The 20,636-nt window shown below is 43.2% G+C and overlaps 1 protein-coding gene across 1 annotated transcript; it reads left to right on the forward strand.

Moving 5' to 3' along the window:
- Nucleotides 1-1,048: 1,048 nt before the first annotated feature.
- On the forward strand, nucleotides 1,049-20,440 carry LOC139351564 (urea transporter 1). Its single transcript, XM_070993510.1, has 8 exons — nucleotides 1,049-1,232; nucleotides 1,772-1,961; nucleotides 2,587-2,715; nucleotides 3,687-3,876; nucleotides 8,438-8,585; nucleotides 18,108-18,242; nucleotides 19,281-19,330; nucleotides 20,228-20,440. Exons 1-8 carry the CDS (start codon nucleotides 1,106-1,108, stop codon nucleotides 20,408-20,410), a joined length of 1,152 nt encoding a protein of 383 aa, XP_070849611.1. The 5' UTR covers nucleotides 1,049-1,105; the 3' UTR covers nucleotides 20,411-20,440.
- Nucleotides 20,441-20,636: the final 196 nt, after the last annotated feature.

Consider the following 20,636-nt stretch of genomic DNA (forward strand, 5'->3'; position numbering starts at 1 on the left):
ATGAGCTGTCAGGGGCTCTTGAATGGCACAGCAATTTCCACCTGCAAAAACAAGGCCTTTTGAATCCCTGCTGCTCCGGCTCAGACAGGGTGAAAAGATTCTCTCTGTGATGGTATCTGACATGCTGTTATTGCCTTTCACTTGCTGCACTTTGAGCACGCTAATGGATGTGCACCAACGGCCATTCATGTACACACACAGGTTCAGGTGCACGCATAGATGCGCATGCTTTGCGGAAGTCACAATTTTGTCTTTCTGAAGTGGAGGAGGGATTGAAGCGTTTTCACTCAGTGAGTTCGGTGTCACTCCAAAAAGGAGAAAAGGTGACAAGAGGTAGAGTTGCAGGTGTGCATGCACGCTCACACACACACACACTGCTTCTGAACTCCAAGTGCTCTCACCTGTTCTTAAAGTGGAAACAAAATATAAGGAAGAAATCCTTTGAAGGCAGACGCAGTGTGAAGAGCTTGTTAAAGTGATGTCAACAGAAAGTCAAAAGTAAGTGCCGCTCAGAAGAATCTGGTGTCAACAGTATTTTATTTTCCTGCATCTGTTTTCTCGGAGATAGCTGAGCTCGGATAGCTGGTTATATATTACGCTTTCTGGAAAAAAACTTGAGATAACACGATGCCCACCAATGGCTTTGCAAGTGAATTAGAGGCGAACACGTGTGCGCTGCAATAAAAAGTGGATGAGTAACTTAAATGGACAAGCTATAGGTGAAGAGACGTCACAGAGAGGCTGGAAATGAATGGAGGAGGGAAAGGGAAGACAAAGGAAGGAGGTGACAAGGGATGGACCAATCTTCCTCTCCTTGACAAAGTCCTGATGATGTTGGACTTTGTTCTCCAGCACGTGTCAAAAGTTAGTGAATACGTTACCCGGTGCACCACTTTATAAGTCAACCCCTTAAGCCTCATCGCAGAGGAAAGAGGGGGGAGGAGGAAAAGGGGAAAGGGGGTGCCTGAGAAAGAAGCATCAGTAGAACAAACAAGAGGCAAAGAACAAAAAGACACAGCAAAGTACGCAGGAGCTCTGGGATTTCTCCAACATTACTCCAACATATTCGTCACATTTGTAGCGGTGCGGTCCAGCAGCTGCGGGGATGTGGATGGACACCAAAGCAGAGATGGAGGAGGCCAGCAGGCGCCGTGCCAGCCTCAGCCAGCGTGTGTTGAACGGTCTGCTGTTGTGTACTGGGGACATGGAGCACTTGGATAAGTACATGCAGGGTAGGAAAACTTTCACAATACACTGCTGCACCCCAAAAGATGTTTTTACTCCTAATGTGAAGTGTAAAATGTAATATATTGAATGACCTTTATCAAATGTGCTGAGGAAATGCATAATTCAGCTTTCTCTTAATGTGATTAATAGCCATACTTTTCAAAAACAAGAAGTTCCCAAACACTCGGAATGTGTTAAACTGCCATAATCATAAATAAATGAGTCTGAAATACTTACACTGCCTCTAAAATATGCAGATGGAATCATCACACAACTCCCACGGTGAATGCTGCAGAACTCTTCCTCCAACATAAAACAGAACATCATTAAACTCCCATCATGACTCTTCTTAGAAAACCCTGTGGTTGCACCAAGAAAGCCAACTGAGAAACAAGTTTTGTTTGCCTCTTAAGTTCCTTTTTTTTTTAACAACATTTGGAAAAAAAAAAAAAAAAAAGAGGTGAAAATATTGCTTTCCCCAACAGGTTTGGGTGGAAATGCTGCCAAGGAAAATATGTAAAATGTTGTCTTTCTATGTCCTCAGACAAGTTGTTTGTGCTGCAGCTGGCGGTGTGGGGACTGAGAGGGGTGGCCCGGGTGATTCTAGCCAACAACCCGCTGAGCGGTGCTCTCATCTTGGCTGCGCTGTACTGGGCCTCCCCCTGGCAGGGCCTGCTGGGAACTCTGGGTGTACTGGCCTCTACGCTAACAGCTGTGGTCATAGGGCAAGACAGGTGGAATGATATGATTGTATACAGAAACATACACGCAGATAGAACCTCAAGAAAGAGCATATTTGTACATATTTCATGAGCTGGGTGTTTTAAAACCATGCGTCAGAAAAATGTCCCTTTCAAATAATCGAATCCTCAGTAAAAACATGGCTGTTGCCTGGAGGCCGACCCTGTAACGTAAGTCTATAATTTGCTCGACCTTACAGCTAAAGTTGATAGAGGGTTCTACTTAAAATTCATGAGAATAACAGCTCCATGACTGATAGCCCTGCATTCACCCACACCCACTGCCTGGCAGTGCCTTATTTTAGATCCTATCCCAATATTTATGCCACGCACAGTATAATATGCTAATATGCAACCTTGTTTGATGGTTTTGAAAATAATCCCATCTGAACTGGAGCTCCGACTGTTTGTGAGTCTGACACGTTGAATACATTTAGGGTCATCCGGAGGTCTCTGCTCCTTAAAACACCTGAGCAGTTTGCTTCTTGAGAACCTGTAACAAACTAAGCTAATGTGTGTATTGATCATTTTCTCATGTTAGCTTACATCACTGTGCTACAGAGAAAAAAGCTAAAGCAGTTGTGATACGTGACTCCTCCTGCTCTGCGTGTGTGTGTAGCGCTGAGGTGTCGGGAGGTCACCACGGTTTTAACGGCATGTTGGTGTCTCTGCTGATGGGAGAGTTCAGCTCGGCTGGAGACTGGTACTGGTGGCTGCTGCTGCCTGCCTGCTTGGGGTCAGCTACGTGGTGAGACACTCGTGCGCGCGCGCACACACACACACACACACACACACACACTGCTCGTATTGTAGCTTAACAGGCATGGCAGGCACCCAACAACTCCTCCAAACTAAACAACAAAGTAATTTTTTTTCTATTTCCTTTTAAAACAGCAATCTGGTGACAGCAGGACATTGTTTGTCCTCACCTTCCAAAGCGCATATGACCATTACAAAAGAGTCGCATTACTGTAGCCCCTCTTCCACTGTGCTCGGCAGTCAGTTAACAAAGTTAGCTGTATATTTGCCAAACCAATAAATTAATCTTCATCCTTGATGTCTTGAAGTAAAAATTAAGAATACTGTTTGAAAACACTTAATAAATCTTAAATCTCACCCTTGTTTTGCTTGTCCAAGTATGGTAGGACACTGGTAGGCTTAATACTAATACTTAGTGGAAGGTGAGAAGTGCAGATGCAGTGGCTATTTTTCCCCCCTAACAGCCACAAGGGGCAACATTTCCATTCGTCATCCGAAGAAGGCTTCAAGGATGAAGATTAGCAGACTGGTTTGGCAAATGTATCTCTTGTTAACTTTGCCAACTCTGATAAAGTTGAAAATACAAATATTTTCACACCAAAAGCATTACAGTGTTTTATCTCCAGCCATCCAAAATGATATGCTTGTCAGATAAAACCAGTAATTTGAATATGCCACATTGAGCTGATATTTTCAGTATTTTCTTTCTTTTACACGCTATGGGAAAAATGAACTGAGAAACTACTAACTCAATAAACCTGCAAATATTAAGACTTATGCACACATTTCAGGACTAAAGGTTAGAGAAAATATATCCTCTCACCACAACACCCAGTGGCATATATCAGGAGTGCCTGCACTTCACTCACAACCTATGAACACTACTCATGTCTGCAACAAGGTCCATTTCTTAAAAAAAGCTCAGCACCTCCACCCTCTCACCCCTGTCCCCTTCTCCAGTGTCTTCCTGTTCAGTGGTCTCTCCCCAGTGTTGGACCGCTGGGACTTGCCTGTCGCTGTGTTTCCCTTCAACATCACTATCTTCCTCTACCTCCTTTGCACCGGCCCAGACAACCCCTACTTCCCGCACCACACAGTTGCGCCAGCGGGGACGCCGAATCCCAATGGCACCGAGCTCGTTGCGGTAGAGGTACGGCGATCCGATGTTGAATTAAATGTTTGTGCACAGGCTGTTGAATCATAGGGAAGCTTGCAGGCTGCCGTTCAAATGCAGACTCTGGATTCATGTATAAAGTTACTCCAGTAAATGAGTAAATGCATTTAATTACAGGCTATTCCACCGCTAACCTGTGCTTCTGGACTTCACCACGACTTACTCAGTGTAATTATTGTTCCTTCATTACAGTGAAATGTTGCTGAAGCAAAGTTAAATATGTAACACCCTGTAGTCGTCCAACGTCAGCAAAGTTAATTTTAAACCAAAGCAGCAGTCACATCAAATTTTGAAATGTCAGGAGATCACCAGAGTGATTACAATACATCCTGAGGGGGACGTACATGTCTGGACCAAAGTTCATGGCAGTCCATCTGGTAGATTTACTTTATTCAGAATACATAACAAATTAAACATTTATCTCAAGTCAAAATGTTTATGTGATCTATGTGAAGTATTTCATGTCTGCTCTTCCTGGAAGCAGAATTCACAAAGTGTTGGGTTGTTTCCCTACTAGAGGGAAAATGAGCTGGGTTTAGACCATCCTGAGGAAGGCTGGCTCCTTCAGCTGGGTTCGGGTGGGATTTTTTATTCATTTTGAGCTTTTGCTTTTGCTGCCCACCCAGCTGAGCAGTGTTTTCTTGTTTTTTTTTTGTCTTCACCTGCTGTTTTGAGAAAGATGCCAGCGAGCAGCAAGCAGTGCCTCTTGGTTTTTTCACAAAAAACGTCGTTTGACCTTCATGTCCACAGAAGGCGGGAAGCCCCTCAGGAAGGCTGACCACAGTCAGGGAAAATAAGACAAAAACAAAAGGAAATCATGCCGGTCAGTTAAAATGTCACTGCACTGTCTGCTGGTGGATTCTGTCACTGTCTGTATTAAGGTAGCAGCATTATAGAAACATAATGTAGCAAGATAGTATGACATATTAACATTATATAGTATGGGATATAAGATACAGTATAAGGTGCAATGTAATAATATGGAATAATGGGAATTATGGCTTTGCAGTAAATGATCTTATGCTACGTAAAACAGAATTTGTATTAAGCTGTTTATTTGTGAAGTTTATGCAATGACTTTATTCATATGTACATTTACATGCTGATATATTGCATGCCATGTATGGTAGATGTAGCCCCAACCCAAATCTGGGAAAGAGGGAACGCTTGAGGCCCACGTTGCCTTTTTTTCTTTATCAGCATTCCACCATGAGTGTGTCTGCCAGAGTAACATTTGCCGTGATATTTGAACAGAGACAGCCCATCAAGTCACATGATCACAAAAACAGGTGCGGCCATTAGCGGTGTGGAAGGGAGCTATTAGAGGTGACAGGCTATATAATGAAGATGAGATTTAAAAAAGACACAAACCAAGCTGAACCAGTTATCCTCCGCGAGCCTGCCGCGTCGCAGCCGCGTCGCTGGAGTGAAAAAAACTGATATGAGCACAATATGTATAAGATCAGCCAGCTATGACTCACCAGTTACTTAGCAACAGTCACTGATGGAGCTCCTGTTTAGAAATTATAATCAGCCCAAACAGTTTTAATTAACAGCCCTTGGTGATTGAAACTCATGGTGGCTGCTGCAAGCTGCGGCACGCAAGATGAAGCGATCGTCTTATTTTGCTCAGTTTGTGGACTGAGGTCATGTGTGAACCAGTTCGTGCAGGTTTATATAGTAAAGAGTATCAGTCAGGTTTCCAGGAAGGATACGTTGAGGGGGATTTTATAGTGGCTGTTACCTTTTTGTATAGCGAGGAGAAGAAAAGAAGCAACAAAAAAACCTTGAGGTCTAAATTTACATGCTACTGGAACTACTTGATTAGAATGCAAGCTGTTGCACGGTGGCCTCCACCCTGTAAATAAAATAGAGTTCGACCGCTGAATTTAAATGCAGTTGCCTTGAGCTGTTTCTTACAAAACTTTGGCAAAAGGATCCAGAGTCTTCCTTGCACCAGCTGCTGCAGCCTGCTCTTGATCTCCATGAGCCAGCTGGCTTTAGATTTTAATCTCCATGCTTTTGTTTGGAAACAGGCACAACAGATTATATAATCCAACTCAGACAACATCTATCTTCTTCCAGATGTAATGAATGCATTACTTGTTAGTATTTGTGTATATGTACTAAATTACTGTTTGACAGTATGTGCTGATCCGAGCAAAACCTCACACGCAGCTACAGAACATACAAAAAGAAATTCCTCTAAACATATACAGATCTATAAAGAAACACTAAATTAACAGTTATAACAATGGGTCAAATAAACTATATGTAATGTGCAAGAGGTCTCTCATCGTGATGAGTCCAGAGAGAATTATCACCCAAGTCTGCAGTTTCCCTCCGCTCTACAGAGCGATTAAGCGTCATTCAGCTGATTGTTTAGGTGTTATGGACCACAGCTTCACTGTTCGATCTGCACTCACATCAACCCCATTTCCAGATGAAAAGATCCGATAGACCAAAAGCTAAGGAGAAAGATGTATCCTACAGGAGAAAGTGGAGACTAAACATGACTTCTAGCAAGTGCATATTGAACATATATTTGTCTTGTCACCAGAAACACGAAATTTTTGCTACCTTTACCATATTAACTAAAACACTGTATGCATATATCACTGTTATGTTCAGCGTCCTCCATGGAACCCATAGTGCTCTTAAAATAACATCTGTTCTCCCATTTCCCTCAGCACTATCAGGCAGGGGTATGCTGGATAACGGGGTGAGGTATAATTTCCTTTTTTCCCCACAACATCTCCATGACTTTAATCCCACCGGAAATCAGCCATGCCGGTACATTTTGCAGAACGGAAATAGCAAACAGCGGCGAGATGCAAATGAAGAGCATGAGGGAAGTGGAATTAGAGAAGGAAAAAATGAACATCATCTTTAGAAAATCGTCTCAGGTGGTCTAAGATGTATTCTAGCTAACCGCCATGTCCCAGGGTCAGCTCCACTCCACTTTGCTGCATCAAAGCTGAATGTAAAATTCCATATATTCATCCACCACATTAACCTGAACACTGTGGGAAAACACATTTACCTCTGTCTCCAGTATGACCTTGCTTCCTCTGCAAACATAATACTGAAACCGGACACAACACCTCACATGGCCTGTACGATGGCCTCCTGATGTGAAACTCTCTGACAGAAAACACTGACTGAATTTGTTGTTATTTGTGTTTTGGAAGCATGGTCGGAGCAGGAGTGGAGAAGGATGTTATAGCAGTGTGTTTCTGCACAAGATGATCTGCAAACTACTAAAAAGTAGATTAGCTACGCTGCCTGAACCCTCTCAGGATTGTTAGGTGTCCTCAATATAGAGTCAAGACTTACACACCAATTCCATTAACAAGCCTCGCACCCTGTGGCACAGTATGCCCTCACTCCAAATCATTATTTTCTACAAGTTTCAGCTGCCTGACTCTGATTATCTCTCTCTCTCTCTCTCTCTCTCTCTCTCTCTCTCTCTCTCTCTCTCTCTCTCTCTGTCTTCTGTATTTCAGACGTTCTCCCTCTTTTTCTCTTCCCTTTTAGTATTCAACTTGTTTTCCTGTTTCCCTCCATTTGTTTGTTTCTAGCCTCGTAAATACTGTCTCTTTCATTTTCGTAAATTCCCTTTGATTTGTTAATTGGGAGATCTTAAACCTCTAAATCCTGCTTCTCTCCTCCCCCGTCTCCATCCGTTCTCTGATCTGCGGTGCAAATCTCCTTCCTTCTTTTCCATCCTCCTTCGCTCTCCATCCTCATGATTCAACAATAAACAACTATGTAACCACATTTTCAAGGACAGCACAGTAAAGTTATAGATTTTATTCTTTCGTGATCCTTGATGTGAAACCATCTCATTCCCTCTTTCACCTCTCCTTTATTTTCTTCTCCTCCTCTTCTATTTTACCCTTTTCATTCATTTGTTATATTCTATTGCTCTCCTCCTCTTCCTCCTTCCATCTCTCCTCCCCTCATCTTCCCTCTGGTTCTCTCCAGAGATGGCAGTGACGTCGGTACTATTTATATTTAATGTCTTCGGCTTTCACTCTGCTGTGGATGGCGCTCTGGCTTCACCAAGGCAGCATATTTAATCTTTCTGCACACCAGCACACACACACACAAACGCACACGTGCATGCACACCCGTATGTTCACACATAGAAGCGCATACGCACAAAGAGTTGAGCGGCAGCAATAATTAAAGACCATTTATGACTTGTAAATATCAGCGACAGGCAGGTGCACCCATCACGTCGCCATGGAAACTCTTCACTTCTCACTGACTGTTGGGAAAGCAGCGTGTGTGTGTGTGTGTGTGTGTGTGTGTGTGTGTGTGTGTGTGTGTGTGTGTGTGTGTGTGTGTGTGTGTGTGTGTGTGTGTGTGTGTGTGGAAGAGAGCCACTGAATAGACTCTGCACGTTCTGCCGTTGTGTTTTTCATGTGTTTCTGCTCATGGAATTTTACACTGGAATATAAAACATGTGTATAATAATTTGCAATAAGCAACACGGTGTAAAATCCTCCTCTAACATCTCCCTCTTGTCCAGGTCATGCATGGCATCCTCCTCGGTGTGGGTCAGATCTTCGCCTGCGGAGCCCTGGGGCCCACCCTCCTCATCTTGGGAGCTGTTCTGCTCTACTCCCCCCTGTTGGTCGTCCATGCTCTGCTGGGATCAGCAGTGGGAACGCTGGCTGGTGAGCCTCCATCTGTGTGTTTGTGCGTCCATGTGGGAGGAGTTAGTGACAGGGGGATGTTGTTGCAGAAAAGCTTCAGTTTTACAGCTTCAGAGTTTGACACAGACTGCAACACCGACCTCGTGCCAGCTGTGGTTGGTGTTCATTAACCAATCAGGGCTGAAGTTTCAGACTGATTAGTGTCCCCCACACTTTTCAGTGCCAGTATCTCTAACACTCCACTCCATCTTGGGTATTATTACTTACACGGAAACTCCAAAATTTCACACATAAATGTCAGTTTACTAGTCACGAGGAGTACCACTCAGTCTGTGAAAACAGTCCTCTGTGCCTCTGGAGGAGCTTTGTTGAGAAAATAACCTTTAATGATCGAATGACTGCAGCTTGTGTTCATAACAAAGGGCCCAGGCCTGGACTTTGAAAGACGTCACCAAGCAGGAAAGATCGAACTAAGAGGACAGTATTTTGGGCATTGCCTTTATAATAGGCAGCAGAGAAACGACAGGAAAAGGGAGAGAGAAATGCAACAAGGCTCCCTAGCCAGACTGAAACTCTCTTCCTCATCACCTAAGCCTCAGGTGTGAGATGCCCATTCATGGAAATCCATCCATTATCCACTGATCTTGTGTAGGGTTGCAGGGGTCTAGAGCCTATACCAGCTGTAGCTGCTGGCGAGAGGTAGGGTACACTCTGGGCAGGGCGCCAGTCTATCTGCCAAATAGAAACAACCATTCACACTCACATTCACACAATTAACCGAACCTGCATGTCTTTGGACTGTGTAGAAAACAGAGACACTGGAGGAAACCCATGCAGGCACGTGGATGATGTAAACTTCACATGTGGAATAATAAATAGCTGTAGTACCTGAAATACATACTGTAGCTACAGGTGTAGCTTGCACCTTTGTGATTGGGAGAAAGGTTTTCCCTTTCAAGCACAATATACAAACTTACAGTCTGAAAGTTAAATTGCATGTCTTCATGTTGTTTGCTTTTATTTGTATAGTATATTTTATGAAAGAAATACTTTTTTTTGTTACTGACGCTATGTTCTGCAGTCATACTAAGTCAGCATACCTGTACCAATAGTACAAAGCAGTATCATTAAACTTTGTCTTAGGTAGCAGCATAAAACTTCCATTTATTAAACCATCAGTCAGGACCTCAAGTAGATGGCAGGCTTAGCTCCCTAAATGGCAAATGTTGAATTACAGCACATTTTAACAAGATTAAAGCCTGGTACGTTTTATGAATCCCTCCAGCAGTGCATATGAATATAAAACTGGGAGAGAGGCAGCAGCAGCCTGTGGGCAGCTACTCCAAATGACACTGAGCAATTAGTCGGGGTATTGATAACTGCTGTCTTACATACAGACACACAGGCCTGTGGCTGTGTCTGCCTTCTGCATGTGCCTCTCTGTGACTCTATTCAGGGAGAGAGAATGAGAAATTTTTGGGGACTCGGCTCCCTGCTTCCATCTGCTGCATTAAGTACAATACAGTGTCCTAAAATACATTGTGTGTGTGTTTGTTTTTGTAGCTATGAGTCATACTGTACAAAAACAGCAGAGTGCAAGTGAGGTTGTACATACACACCCTAGCACAAGCCCGTGGACACATGCTGACAGTGGCAGGCACACACACACATTCACACACTGCTGCAATAAAAACAGTGTGACAAAGTAATCAAAGAGATGTGCCTGTAATGAGAATGTGTAGGCAACAGAGCCCGCTGGAGCATAGCAATGAAATGCACAAGAGAAATGTAGCAACCAGGGTCCACACTGGTGTCATTTGGACATCATTTTCTCTTCCTTCATCTTCCTTCCTTCCCTTTTCATTGCATAATCCTGTTTTTTCTGTTTTCTCCTTTCATCCAGCCCAAGATTTTAGCCAAACTTGAGTCATCTGTAGCCTTCATTAGTCTTGAAAAAAGGCAACCACGCTTTTATTTCTTTCGTTTGGATGCTCGTAATTCAGAGCTCCACCAGAAACAGTCTTGTTTCGCAAATGGAAAATGTTGCTGTGCGCCTTTAACTTATTCCATGGGACAAGGGTATATTAGATTCCTGTCTGGCTCCTCCTCTCCTCCTGCCTTTGAGTTTAAGTATTGATTTTTTCTGAAGAATAAGGCCTGTGATACTCCATATGTTTTTTATTGGCAACAAATCTCATAAGAAGACCAAAACCACTGATGATTTGAACTTACTGTCTAATGTCTGTGCATCCAAAGCCTGATATGGCTTATTCTTCTGTACTTTGGAGTTCAGTTGTTGTCCGAAAACTATGAGAAACATATCAATTAGCCACATTTTTGTATTGGGTGCCCTCATTACAATGAACATGTTAGTCAGACTCATTAGTGCTTTTCATCCTCCTCTGCTCATCATGTTGTAATTCTTATTAGTGTCATCTTTATGTTGAACTTTGATTGGAACAGTGTCATAAAAAGGTTTATATTTTACCATGGAGTTCGGTGAGCTAACTGCCCTGAATGAAAGTAAATGCACTCACATACACCCCCATACAGACACAATTGTTAAGATAGTTAAGAGTGTGAACAAGTGCTACAAGGTCAGATTCCAAACGTAATCCTGCCTGACAGAGACCCAGAGGGGAAAAGAAAGATCAGTGTCAGGAGTCAGAGAAGAAAGTGTCAAGATGAAGATGGAGGAGAGCCATAAGGGATAAGGAGTTGAGAGGAGGGGGGGGGGGAGCAGGGGGCATAAATTGAGTGAAAGACAAAAAGTAGTGCCGGAGAGAGGAGCAACAAAAGAGAAACATGCTGATAAATGCATCAGAGAAGAAAAGGGGACCCCCAGCATCATCGTGTGTGTGTGTGTGTGTGTGTGTGTGTGTGTGTGTGTGTGTGTGTGTGTGTGTGTGTGTGTGTGTGTGTGTGTGTGTGTGTGTGTGTGTGTGTGTGTGTGTGTGTTGCACTGACACCACCCTTTCCACACTTCAGACAAGTTGTGCCCTTGGCTCCGTCTTTGTTCCTCTGTCCTACCCCCCTTCTGCGAACAGCCATTTTCTTCTTTCTTCTTCTGTCTCTGTCTCTTTTAATCCTCTCTTCTTATCAGCTTTCCAAATTCCTCTTATCATTCTATTCACTTGCATCATTCTCTCCATTGCTGCTCTGCATTCATTATCCTTCAGTGCCCACGAAATCCTCAGTGTACAGTTACCTTGACTTGGTTTCAGGCAGTTGAAGGTGTTTGTGTGGGTGTGTGTGAGAGAGTGATGTAATTATCATTATCATGTCATTAACTAACTTATTTTGTAGTTTAGGACTGGAGCAGCCATAGCACTGGTGCTAAGGTGCTAGAGTACAGCCAAGTGTTGAATAAGTTAGTGTCAGAATGACCAGATTCATCCAGGTCATCCAGCAAACTTCAAATCCTCTTCGACCATCCTGTTTCAAAATGTCTTTTCAACCACCAAAATCCACGAGACTAAAAGACAGCTTTTTTTTTACCTCTTTGTGAAAATGACCTGGCTGCAACAGGAAGTGTGAAAGGGAGGCCGGGCCTTAAAGGCACAATGTGTAAGATGTGACACTCCAAACAAATTGGGGGCAGCGTATTCCCAGAATAATCGCTAACTGCTGCTCACTTGCTGTAGCAATCTATGGCTGCAGCTGCCAGCTGCCTTTAGCTAGTAGCTCAGCTAACAGTGCAGCTAGAGGCCCTGTTCTCTGAGTGAGTCTGCCTGGACTAGGAGCTCGCAGGATGCCAGTCCTCCAACCAGGACTCTTGACACCGTGGATGACGAGGGCATGGCAGGTCTTAACTCTTCTTGCTGTCATTTTCACCATATTATCAGCACATTTACTGCCATCATCACCCTCTTCTTCCATGGCACTGTCCTTACCTTTACCTCCATCTTCATCACAGTCATGATCATTGTTTTCATTTCCACCTTTGGTGCAGTTATAATTGCTAAAGCTGAGGTGGTCAAAGGCAAGTAGACAACAGATGTTTAGAAATCACCAGTGGTGAAATGTAACTTAAGTACAATTTTCAGGTAATTGTACTTTACTTTAATATTTCCATTCTACGCTACCTTATACTTCTAGTCCACTACATTTTTGGAAGTTAATATTGTTCCTTTTACTCCACTACATTTATTTTGGCATATTAAGTTACTTTGCAGAGTTGATTATTAATACAAAATCTAATCAGCAAATAAGTTATAATCCCCTCCTTTACCAGGTGCAACACTGTGTTATTGCAACTTCAACTTAAGTAAAAGATCTGAGTGTTTCCTCCACCACTGGAAATCACTGTGGCTCTATTTGAGCCATCAGCCTCCTAATCTTCACCCCCAAATATCTTTTGCTTTGCTTTGTCTGTGAGAAGGAGCGAGATGGACAGAGAGACACAGTAGCGTGGGTCGGACTGACACGGAGTTCGCCTGGGACAGGCAGAATGCGTGGCCATATTTAGAGCTGTCACTCAAACCATTGTGGTGTAAACTATTCCCATCAGGGGTTTCCTGAGGAGGAGATCAGGGGCTCTATGTAGGCCAGAGCATCTACCTCCCGCTGCATTCAAGTGGCAGGAGAATAGGAGAAATGCTAAAGGTGGGATCAAATACAGGAGGGAAGAAAATTTGAGGCAGCTGGAGAACTCAACTGAATTTAAGTAGCTTTGTATTTTTGATGTGAAGCCATACATGTAAAATATTTTCTACAAAGAATCTGCTATCTCTGGTGTGACATACAGTCGATGCAGCATCAGGCAGGAGAAAGGAGGAAGAAGCAGAGGCTCTCAGTCTAACACTGAGTGCAGAAAGAAGGGATCTTTACGAGGAGGACTCCCATATTTATGACCGGTACTACACAACAGTGTTATATTACAACATAACTATCTAGCACTTACAGTCCTGAGCCAGACCTACCGGCCATAACACGGGGACTTAATCGAATCCACCACTGAAGAATTAAAACTCAGATCATCCTCCAGCCTGTTGCACTGAAAAACACCAGTCTATGTGTTCAATAACAACAGCAGTAACTCACTGGTTTATATCGTGACCATCCAGTGCAATATAGAGGGGAGTCCTTATCCTACAAATATTGAGGGGATCAGAATTCAATTTTTCATATATTGGGCGGGACATGACCCCCGATTAAGCAGTCTATTAAAAAGTTAACCATGCCAGCAGTGTGACTCTGGGGATGGCTGTGTTGTTGTCAGTCCACTTTGGTTCAAACTTGAATAGCTCAACAACTATCAGACAGATTGTCGTGACATTTTGCACACATATCAATGGCTCCTGACTTTTCCTCTAGTGCCACCATGAGGCTGATATTTGTGGTTTTGAGTAAGATGTCTCCACAACTATCAGATAAATTACCATGAAATATGGTACAAACCCTCAGCATGAATCGCTTTGGTGATTCCTGGACCTTTTATCCAGAAGCATATTCAAGACAAAATTTTAATTAGTTTAAAACAATAGCTTCAAAACTAATGATATTCCCACCAGGGTCAGCTGTCCCTTTGTGTTAAGCGCTGATTAGCAAATGATAGCATGCTAAAATGCAAAGATGATGCATTGTTCCTGCAAGCATGTTAGCAGGCTGACATTAGCATTTAACTCAAAGACCCACTGTGTGTTCACCTCTGCCTCACAGAGCCGCTAGTATGGCTGTGGACTCTCAGCCTTTTTATAGAAAATATCATCTTAACACCCACCACTTTCTATATACTGGGTTAAAAAGAGGCTTTATACAGCAAGGATTTAACTTCTAGCAAAGATATTCACTGACCTAATGGTAATCCTTGGAGGATAAAGCACAGACCCAAAATTCTGAGCACACATGATTAGAAGCATTAGAACAGTTCACAAAAAAAGAGGATTGTGGAAATTGGCCCGTAAAACATCTGAAATAAGGCTCTTAGTCAAATAAATGCCAGTGGAAGTAGACTAATCACACACACAGAACATTTTTTCCACTTTCATGGACAGCAACAAGCAGTTCCCTCCATAGCTCATGCTGCTGGACAGTGTTAACAAATGGGCCCACAAACAGAGTAATCCATTTAGCTGCATCCACAAACAGTTTTCCCCTTGAAGGCATCAAAGGACAGAATGATGGATTCACCCACCAACACCCACCAGCACTGGAAAACAAGTCATTATGTACAGTTCATTTCAGTTGTTCATTCCAACCTATTGCACTATCTTCCATTTAGTCTGCGCATAGTCGCTGTGGTTTGTAGGCAGCAACTGCAAAAGAGGAGATGAGAGAGATATCGGGTTTGATATGATAAAAGCTCTCTGAGTCAGTCTATTAGCATAGAGAGCAACACCCTGGGAGTGACACACACACACACGGTAGAAAAACAGTAAAAATTTTAGGACTCTCTGGGCGTCCCCTCCCGTATTGCCATTAGTCTTTAATGGAACCATTATATGGGGAGGGAACGAGGGGAGCAGAGAGAGATGCTGCGATGCAGGAAGCAAGGAAAGGACAGAGGGAACAAGAAACAAAAGGAACATGTGACAATGAACAGGATGCAGAAGAAGATAATGATATGTAGAATGAAGAAGAGACAAATGCAGAGGGAGCTGGGTGGGAAGCAGCGATGGAGAAAAATAGAGAGAGGAGGGCAGAGTAGCCGACAGAGAGAGAGGAGGCAGCACTGGGGTGTGGTCAGCCTGCCTCAGGACCAGACTTGCTAAACTGCAGCCCACTATGCCTGGTAATGAGGAAATCAATCACAGCACACCCCCAGGGTCATTTATCTCCAGAAGGACCTCCAAAATTTACTGTTACTGCAGATGAATTTTTGAGAAAATCCTGCAGCGTTGATACGGGGAAGATGCAGGGTGGAGCAGCTGCAGCTAACAACATGAATGAAAGATTGCATTTATACTGGTCATTTATTTATTTTTATTTTTTTTGCATGGATGGTCATGCTTTTTCAGGTTGGCATTTCAGAGTTTTGCATGGGTTTGAAAAGGCTTCCTCGACCCAAAATGTGACAGCGACCAAGAATGTGATATGTCAATGCAAGCAGGGTGTTGAACAAAGGATGATTCCTTGTCCTCCACCCAGGAGCACATTCAGACGCTGCACGTGTGTGTAAATAATATATACTGCTAAAGCAAATACTGGCGGGCACGCTCCTGCACGGTCAGACAGCGTTCAGTAATTTTTTATGATATTACTCTTAGTCAGGAAGGTAAAAATACACAATTTCTGCTTTGGGGTTTGTGTTGTGCACAAATAGAGGTAGTGCAATGAACCAGCCAGTAAGCAGTTTTAGCTGAGCACTGGCAGCTGCTCTGGGTGGGGCTACAGGACTGATGGCCTCTGCTTACACACACACACACACACACACACACACACACACGCACACACACACACACACACACAGATGCACTGACTTGTGCGGCAAGAAACAGGCATGCAAGCAGCTAGTAAGCAGTTTTTGGGTTAGGGTTAGGGTTAGGGTTAGTGTTAGTGTAAAGTGCAATTAATTTACAACGTCAACTCCTCCACTTCTCTTGAGGTGAGCCTGAAGGTGGTGGAGGTCTGTTCACCTGAGGAAGTTTTACTTTTAACTTGTCTTCAACGTCATCTCTGCAGAAGGAATGTGACTTTGCGGACTTTATCATCCAAGAATGAGATCAGCTGTAGTTGATTTTATCTTTACGATTTTATACTGTAGCATGTTGCTCATAATAAAGTTTCCATCCAAATTCAAAATGAATTTTCAGGAAATGTCGTTTTAATCCATTATTGTTTTACAAATATTAGGAGTTGGTGACTTGAAGGTAAAGGGTTGGTACTAATTGGTGCTTCCAGAAGAAGAGGGCTTAACAACATGACATTATTCAAAGAGTGAAAGTCTAAGTTCAAACAAATGAAAACTTTGGGAAACATTTCTGTTTGTTTCATGTATTGAGGAACATTACAGTCTCATCATCGCTCCACAAAGATCTGATTTCATCTCTCTTACTCTTCATTTAACGTCACAAAGTCATGCACATAAAAACAGTTGGATGGAAACCCACTTCATGAACAGCATCTTATCCTGAAAATCTTCTTTTTGCTGACCTCCGGTCATGTGTCAGCACGCTGTGACATCACTGTTGGTTACCAGTGCAACAGAGCACATTCCTGACTACACTCTTTGTGATACTGGCTGAGCTGCAACAAGCTTCAAGGGCAAAACAAAACCTATGTACAGGCTTTAAATATTTCACAGTTATGCAAAGCATTATGCTGCTGGCTGGTTCTGAATGAAGCTTGCTGGCCTTTGCAGCTGAACTCAGTGATCCTACTCCTTCTGATGTCATTGTGACTTGATTGTTATTCTCCCTCACGTGTGGGTTGAAAGACGCAGTGCAGCTGCTGCTGAAGGCCAGCAGAGAAAAGGTCAATGCTTCTGGCCTCACTCTGATATATCTGGGCCAGGGCAGTCTGCATATAGCCTCAGCCTCACAGTATAGTGTTTGTTTAGCATGGATGTGAGTCAGAGATGAGGCTTTCATCCACCTACCTCATCAGTGCCCTGCAGCAGCACCTCAAACAGACTGGATGATGGACTCATGATCAGAAAAATGTAAGACGTAGAAAAACATATTGATACTGAAGTTATTATTGGAAGGACATGTTAAAATGTCACTCACTACATCTGAGAAAATGTGAAAATGAAAATCTCTACCAGAGCTCTTTCTCTCATGTCTCCTTCTGATTACTCGTACACTCTCATTACAGTAAAAGACCTTTAAAAAAAACAAAAAACCCATTTATATTAGTGTAACTCAGGAGAGGAGACAGGCAGGGTCTCTGTCAGCACTTCTCCTGCCCAGCCTCACTCACCATCATCACATGACCACTGGCTGAACACAGGCACTTCTTCTTCATAGTGGAAAATTCATAAACGCGAGAGCAGGATTTACATCTCAGCTCCTCCTTGATGCATTATATCCTTTAAATACTATTACACAAGACTCTAATAGCTTGCTGTTGCCAGACCAGTAATCAAATGATGGCTTAAGCAGGAATTAGCAAAAAGGTCATCTTCCATGTTGGACCAGATATCCAATTCCTTCTGTCTGGATATGGTAGAATAGAAAGACATAATTAACATATTTCCATATTAGGTTAGACGCAAAGTGACATTTGAACTGAAGGCAGCCAACAGTATGTGTCTGGCACCACCACATGGACGGTTCTAGTACAGCAGATGTGTGTGTGTGTGTGTGTGTGTGTGTGTGTGTGTGTGTGTGTGTGTGTGTGTGTGTGTGTGTGTGTGTGTGTGTGTGTGTGTGTGTGTGTAAATCATTACATTTTTAGGGTGAAGACGGGTTAAGGTTAGGGCAAGGGTAGGGCTTAGGCAAGTTGTGGTTATGCTTATGGTTAGGAAATGAATGTAAGTCTATGTAATGTCCCCAAAACCTAACGTGTGTGTGTGTGTGTGTGTGTGTGTGTGTGTGTGTGTGTGTGTGTGTGTGTGTGTGTGTGTGTGTGTGTGTGTGTGTGTGTGTGTGTGTGTGGCAGGTTTATCCATGGCGGTGCATCATGAGTGTCTGTATTCAGGCTTGTCGGGCTTTAATGGAGCTCTGGGCTGCATGGCAGTTGGAGGACTCTTCTTCACCTTCAGTTGGAGGACTCACCTCTTTGCCATTGCCAGCGGTGACACACACACACACACACACACACACACACACACACACACACACACACACACTATTTTGCTTAGTGATCTAGCGAGTGTTAGTGATCTAAAAACATGACGTAAAGCTTTACCAGCATATCGAAAGTACAAAGAATGTAAAATGTAGTACTTATATTAAATGTCCATGTAGCTGAGACAATTGTAATCTTTCTTACTGGCTCTTGTTCATGTGGTTGTGAAATAGACAATAATAGGTTAGGACAGCTGAAACTGACATTCTTTTAAAATCCTACAGCCTTTCAACATGTATGAATATGTGAACATGAGTTTACTTGATTTAAAAACCCTTTACACACATTTTTTTTACATTCAGACTTAATAATGGGACACAATGGACTGCATTTGGTTTTCATGCATTTTAAAACCAAAGAAACTCCAAACCAAAGCACTGACCTTTGTCAGTTTTAATCTTTAGACTCACATCAGTCTCCAGTGCCGTCCCGTGTCATTCAGGCTGCAGTCTAACTGGAGACAATCAGACAAAGCTCACGGTTTTCGTTCCTGAACTGCAGATAGTTTACATGGGACACCTGCTGGTGTGAAAGCCTCACCTCACCTCATTCTGAGTTTCAGTAATTCATGTGAGCTCCTTGAGTAATCAAGATGTCTTTTCCCACATCATTGCCCCTCGATAAATCATGAACTAATTCCTCACATGCTGAATCACGCTTCAGACAGTTAAAAATGTGCTCAGAGTAAAACAACATGCAACACTTTACCTTATCTGGTCTGCCCACTGTACTGTACAGACACTTTGTTTGCATCCATTTCCCCCTTGACTTTAAAGCATCCAGTACTCTCTCCATCGCTTTCACTCCATACCCTCCTCTGCATCTCTCTTCTTGTCCAAACCCTTCACACCCTTTTGCAACTTGAACTTCCAGTGTGTCTCCTATCAGGACCAACTGCAGCCAAACTCTGTTCCAGCAACCTGGAGAGAGATGCAGAGGGTGTTGAGGGTATATTTAGCCTAATCTCTTCTCCTCTGCCTGCAGCATTCCTCTCTGCGTATACTGACATCGCTTTGAGCAATCTCCTGGGAACGGTGAGGGCACGCACCTTTGCTCCCATTTTGTATGCCGAGGACAATTTTAGTTTCAGATTTGCTTTCATTTTGCATGCTCTGTCGAGTGGCATTGTTGAAGAACAAACTTCCAGTTGGTGGGAACTACATTTGCTAGAAGGTGATGAAACGTGGCAGAAAAGCATCATCACTGACCTCTCTGATGTGAAAGTTTGAAGTCTGCTGTGCTTGCGACCAGTCCAACACGATATGGACTGTGTAGTGTATTGCTGCATTACTTTGGGGTGTTTAGGGCTTGACATAAAAAGCAGGACTTTCAACCAGTGTCTCAACGCTCTGGTGTTAAATGTTTAATTCAGATTGGTCGATCAAACAGGAGTTTCACATAAAAGGCAGCTGGGCTGTTTTATGACAGAGCTGTCACTCCACAGTGAAGAGGTCTTTCATTTTCATAAATCCAAAAGAAAAAAAAAACATCAGTTGTAGTGTTATGTGCCTTTCATACCTTCAAGCAGCACATTCATGTGAAAAACATCACATCAATTATACAACAAATGAAGTCTTTGTCTTGTCTTCTAGGGCCGTCTTCAAGAAACTGGCTAATTCAAAAGTTTCATGTGTGAAAAGCCAACTAAGTATTTATTATTTGTGAGCAAAAGGACATTTTGATTGATTTGTGGCAATTTCAAAGGTGCAGTGTGCAGGATTTAAATGTTTAAATGCTTCTGCCATGCTGCCTCAGACATTAGGCCTTTCGCTGCAACCCAGCTGTTCTACTTTGTGGTTTGAAAATTTGTAAATTACTTTACCTTATAACATATCACATACAAATGGAGCTTGTTTTCACTCACACTGTCTGTCTCACTTCACTCTCTCTTACTCATTATTAAAAAACCTTCCCTCCCTTCCTTTCATCAGGTCGGTCTCCCAGCATGCAGTTGGGCAGCTACACTGATAGCCACACTGATGTTGCTGCTGACCGGCAGTTTAGCAGCATACCGCATCCCCACTGGTCAAGTCATGGCCCCTGAACGCAACCTGCGCTCCCGCAGCCAATGGCAAGCTGGGAACACCACAGAAAGGCAGAGCACTGATGTGTAACACAAGGACACACATGCACACACGCACAAAGACACAACTGCATCCTACATTTTTTATATAAAGATTGTATAGGGGCTGCACGGTGGCGCAGCAGGTAGTGCGCGTGCCTCACAGCAAGAAGGTCGCAGGTTCGATTCCTGGGTCAGGCCTTTCCGTGTGAAGTTTGCATGTTCTTCCCGTGCATGCGTGGGTTCTCTCCGGGCACTCCGGCTTCCCCCCCACAGAC

This window comes from Chaetodon trifascialis, chromosome 23 (genome assembly GCF_039877785.1).
Source record: "Chaetodon trifascialis isolate fChaTrf1 chromosome 23, fChaTrf1.hap1, whole genome shotgun sequence".
NCBI lineage: Eukaryota > Metazoa > Chordata > Actinopteri > Chaetodontiformes > Chaetodontidae > Chaetodon > Chaetodon trifascialis.

Bases quoted from the DNA above. Each gene is read 5' to 3' on its own strand.
- LOC139351564 (XM_070993510.1), top strand. From the start codon at position 1,106: ATGTGGATGGACACCAAAGCAGAGATGGAGGAGGCCAGCAGGCGCCGT. The intron at 1,962-2,586 runs GTGGAATGATAT...GTGTGTGTGTAG, and splicing joins GTGGTCATAGGGCAAGACAG to CGCTGAGGTGTCGGGAGGTC. The intron at 19,331-20,227 runs GTGAGGGCACGC...TCCTTTCATCAG, and splicing joins TGAGCAATCTCCTGGGAACG to GTCGGTCTCCCAGCATGCAG.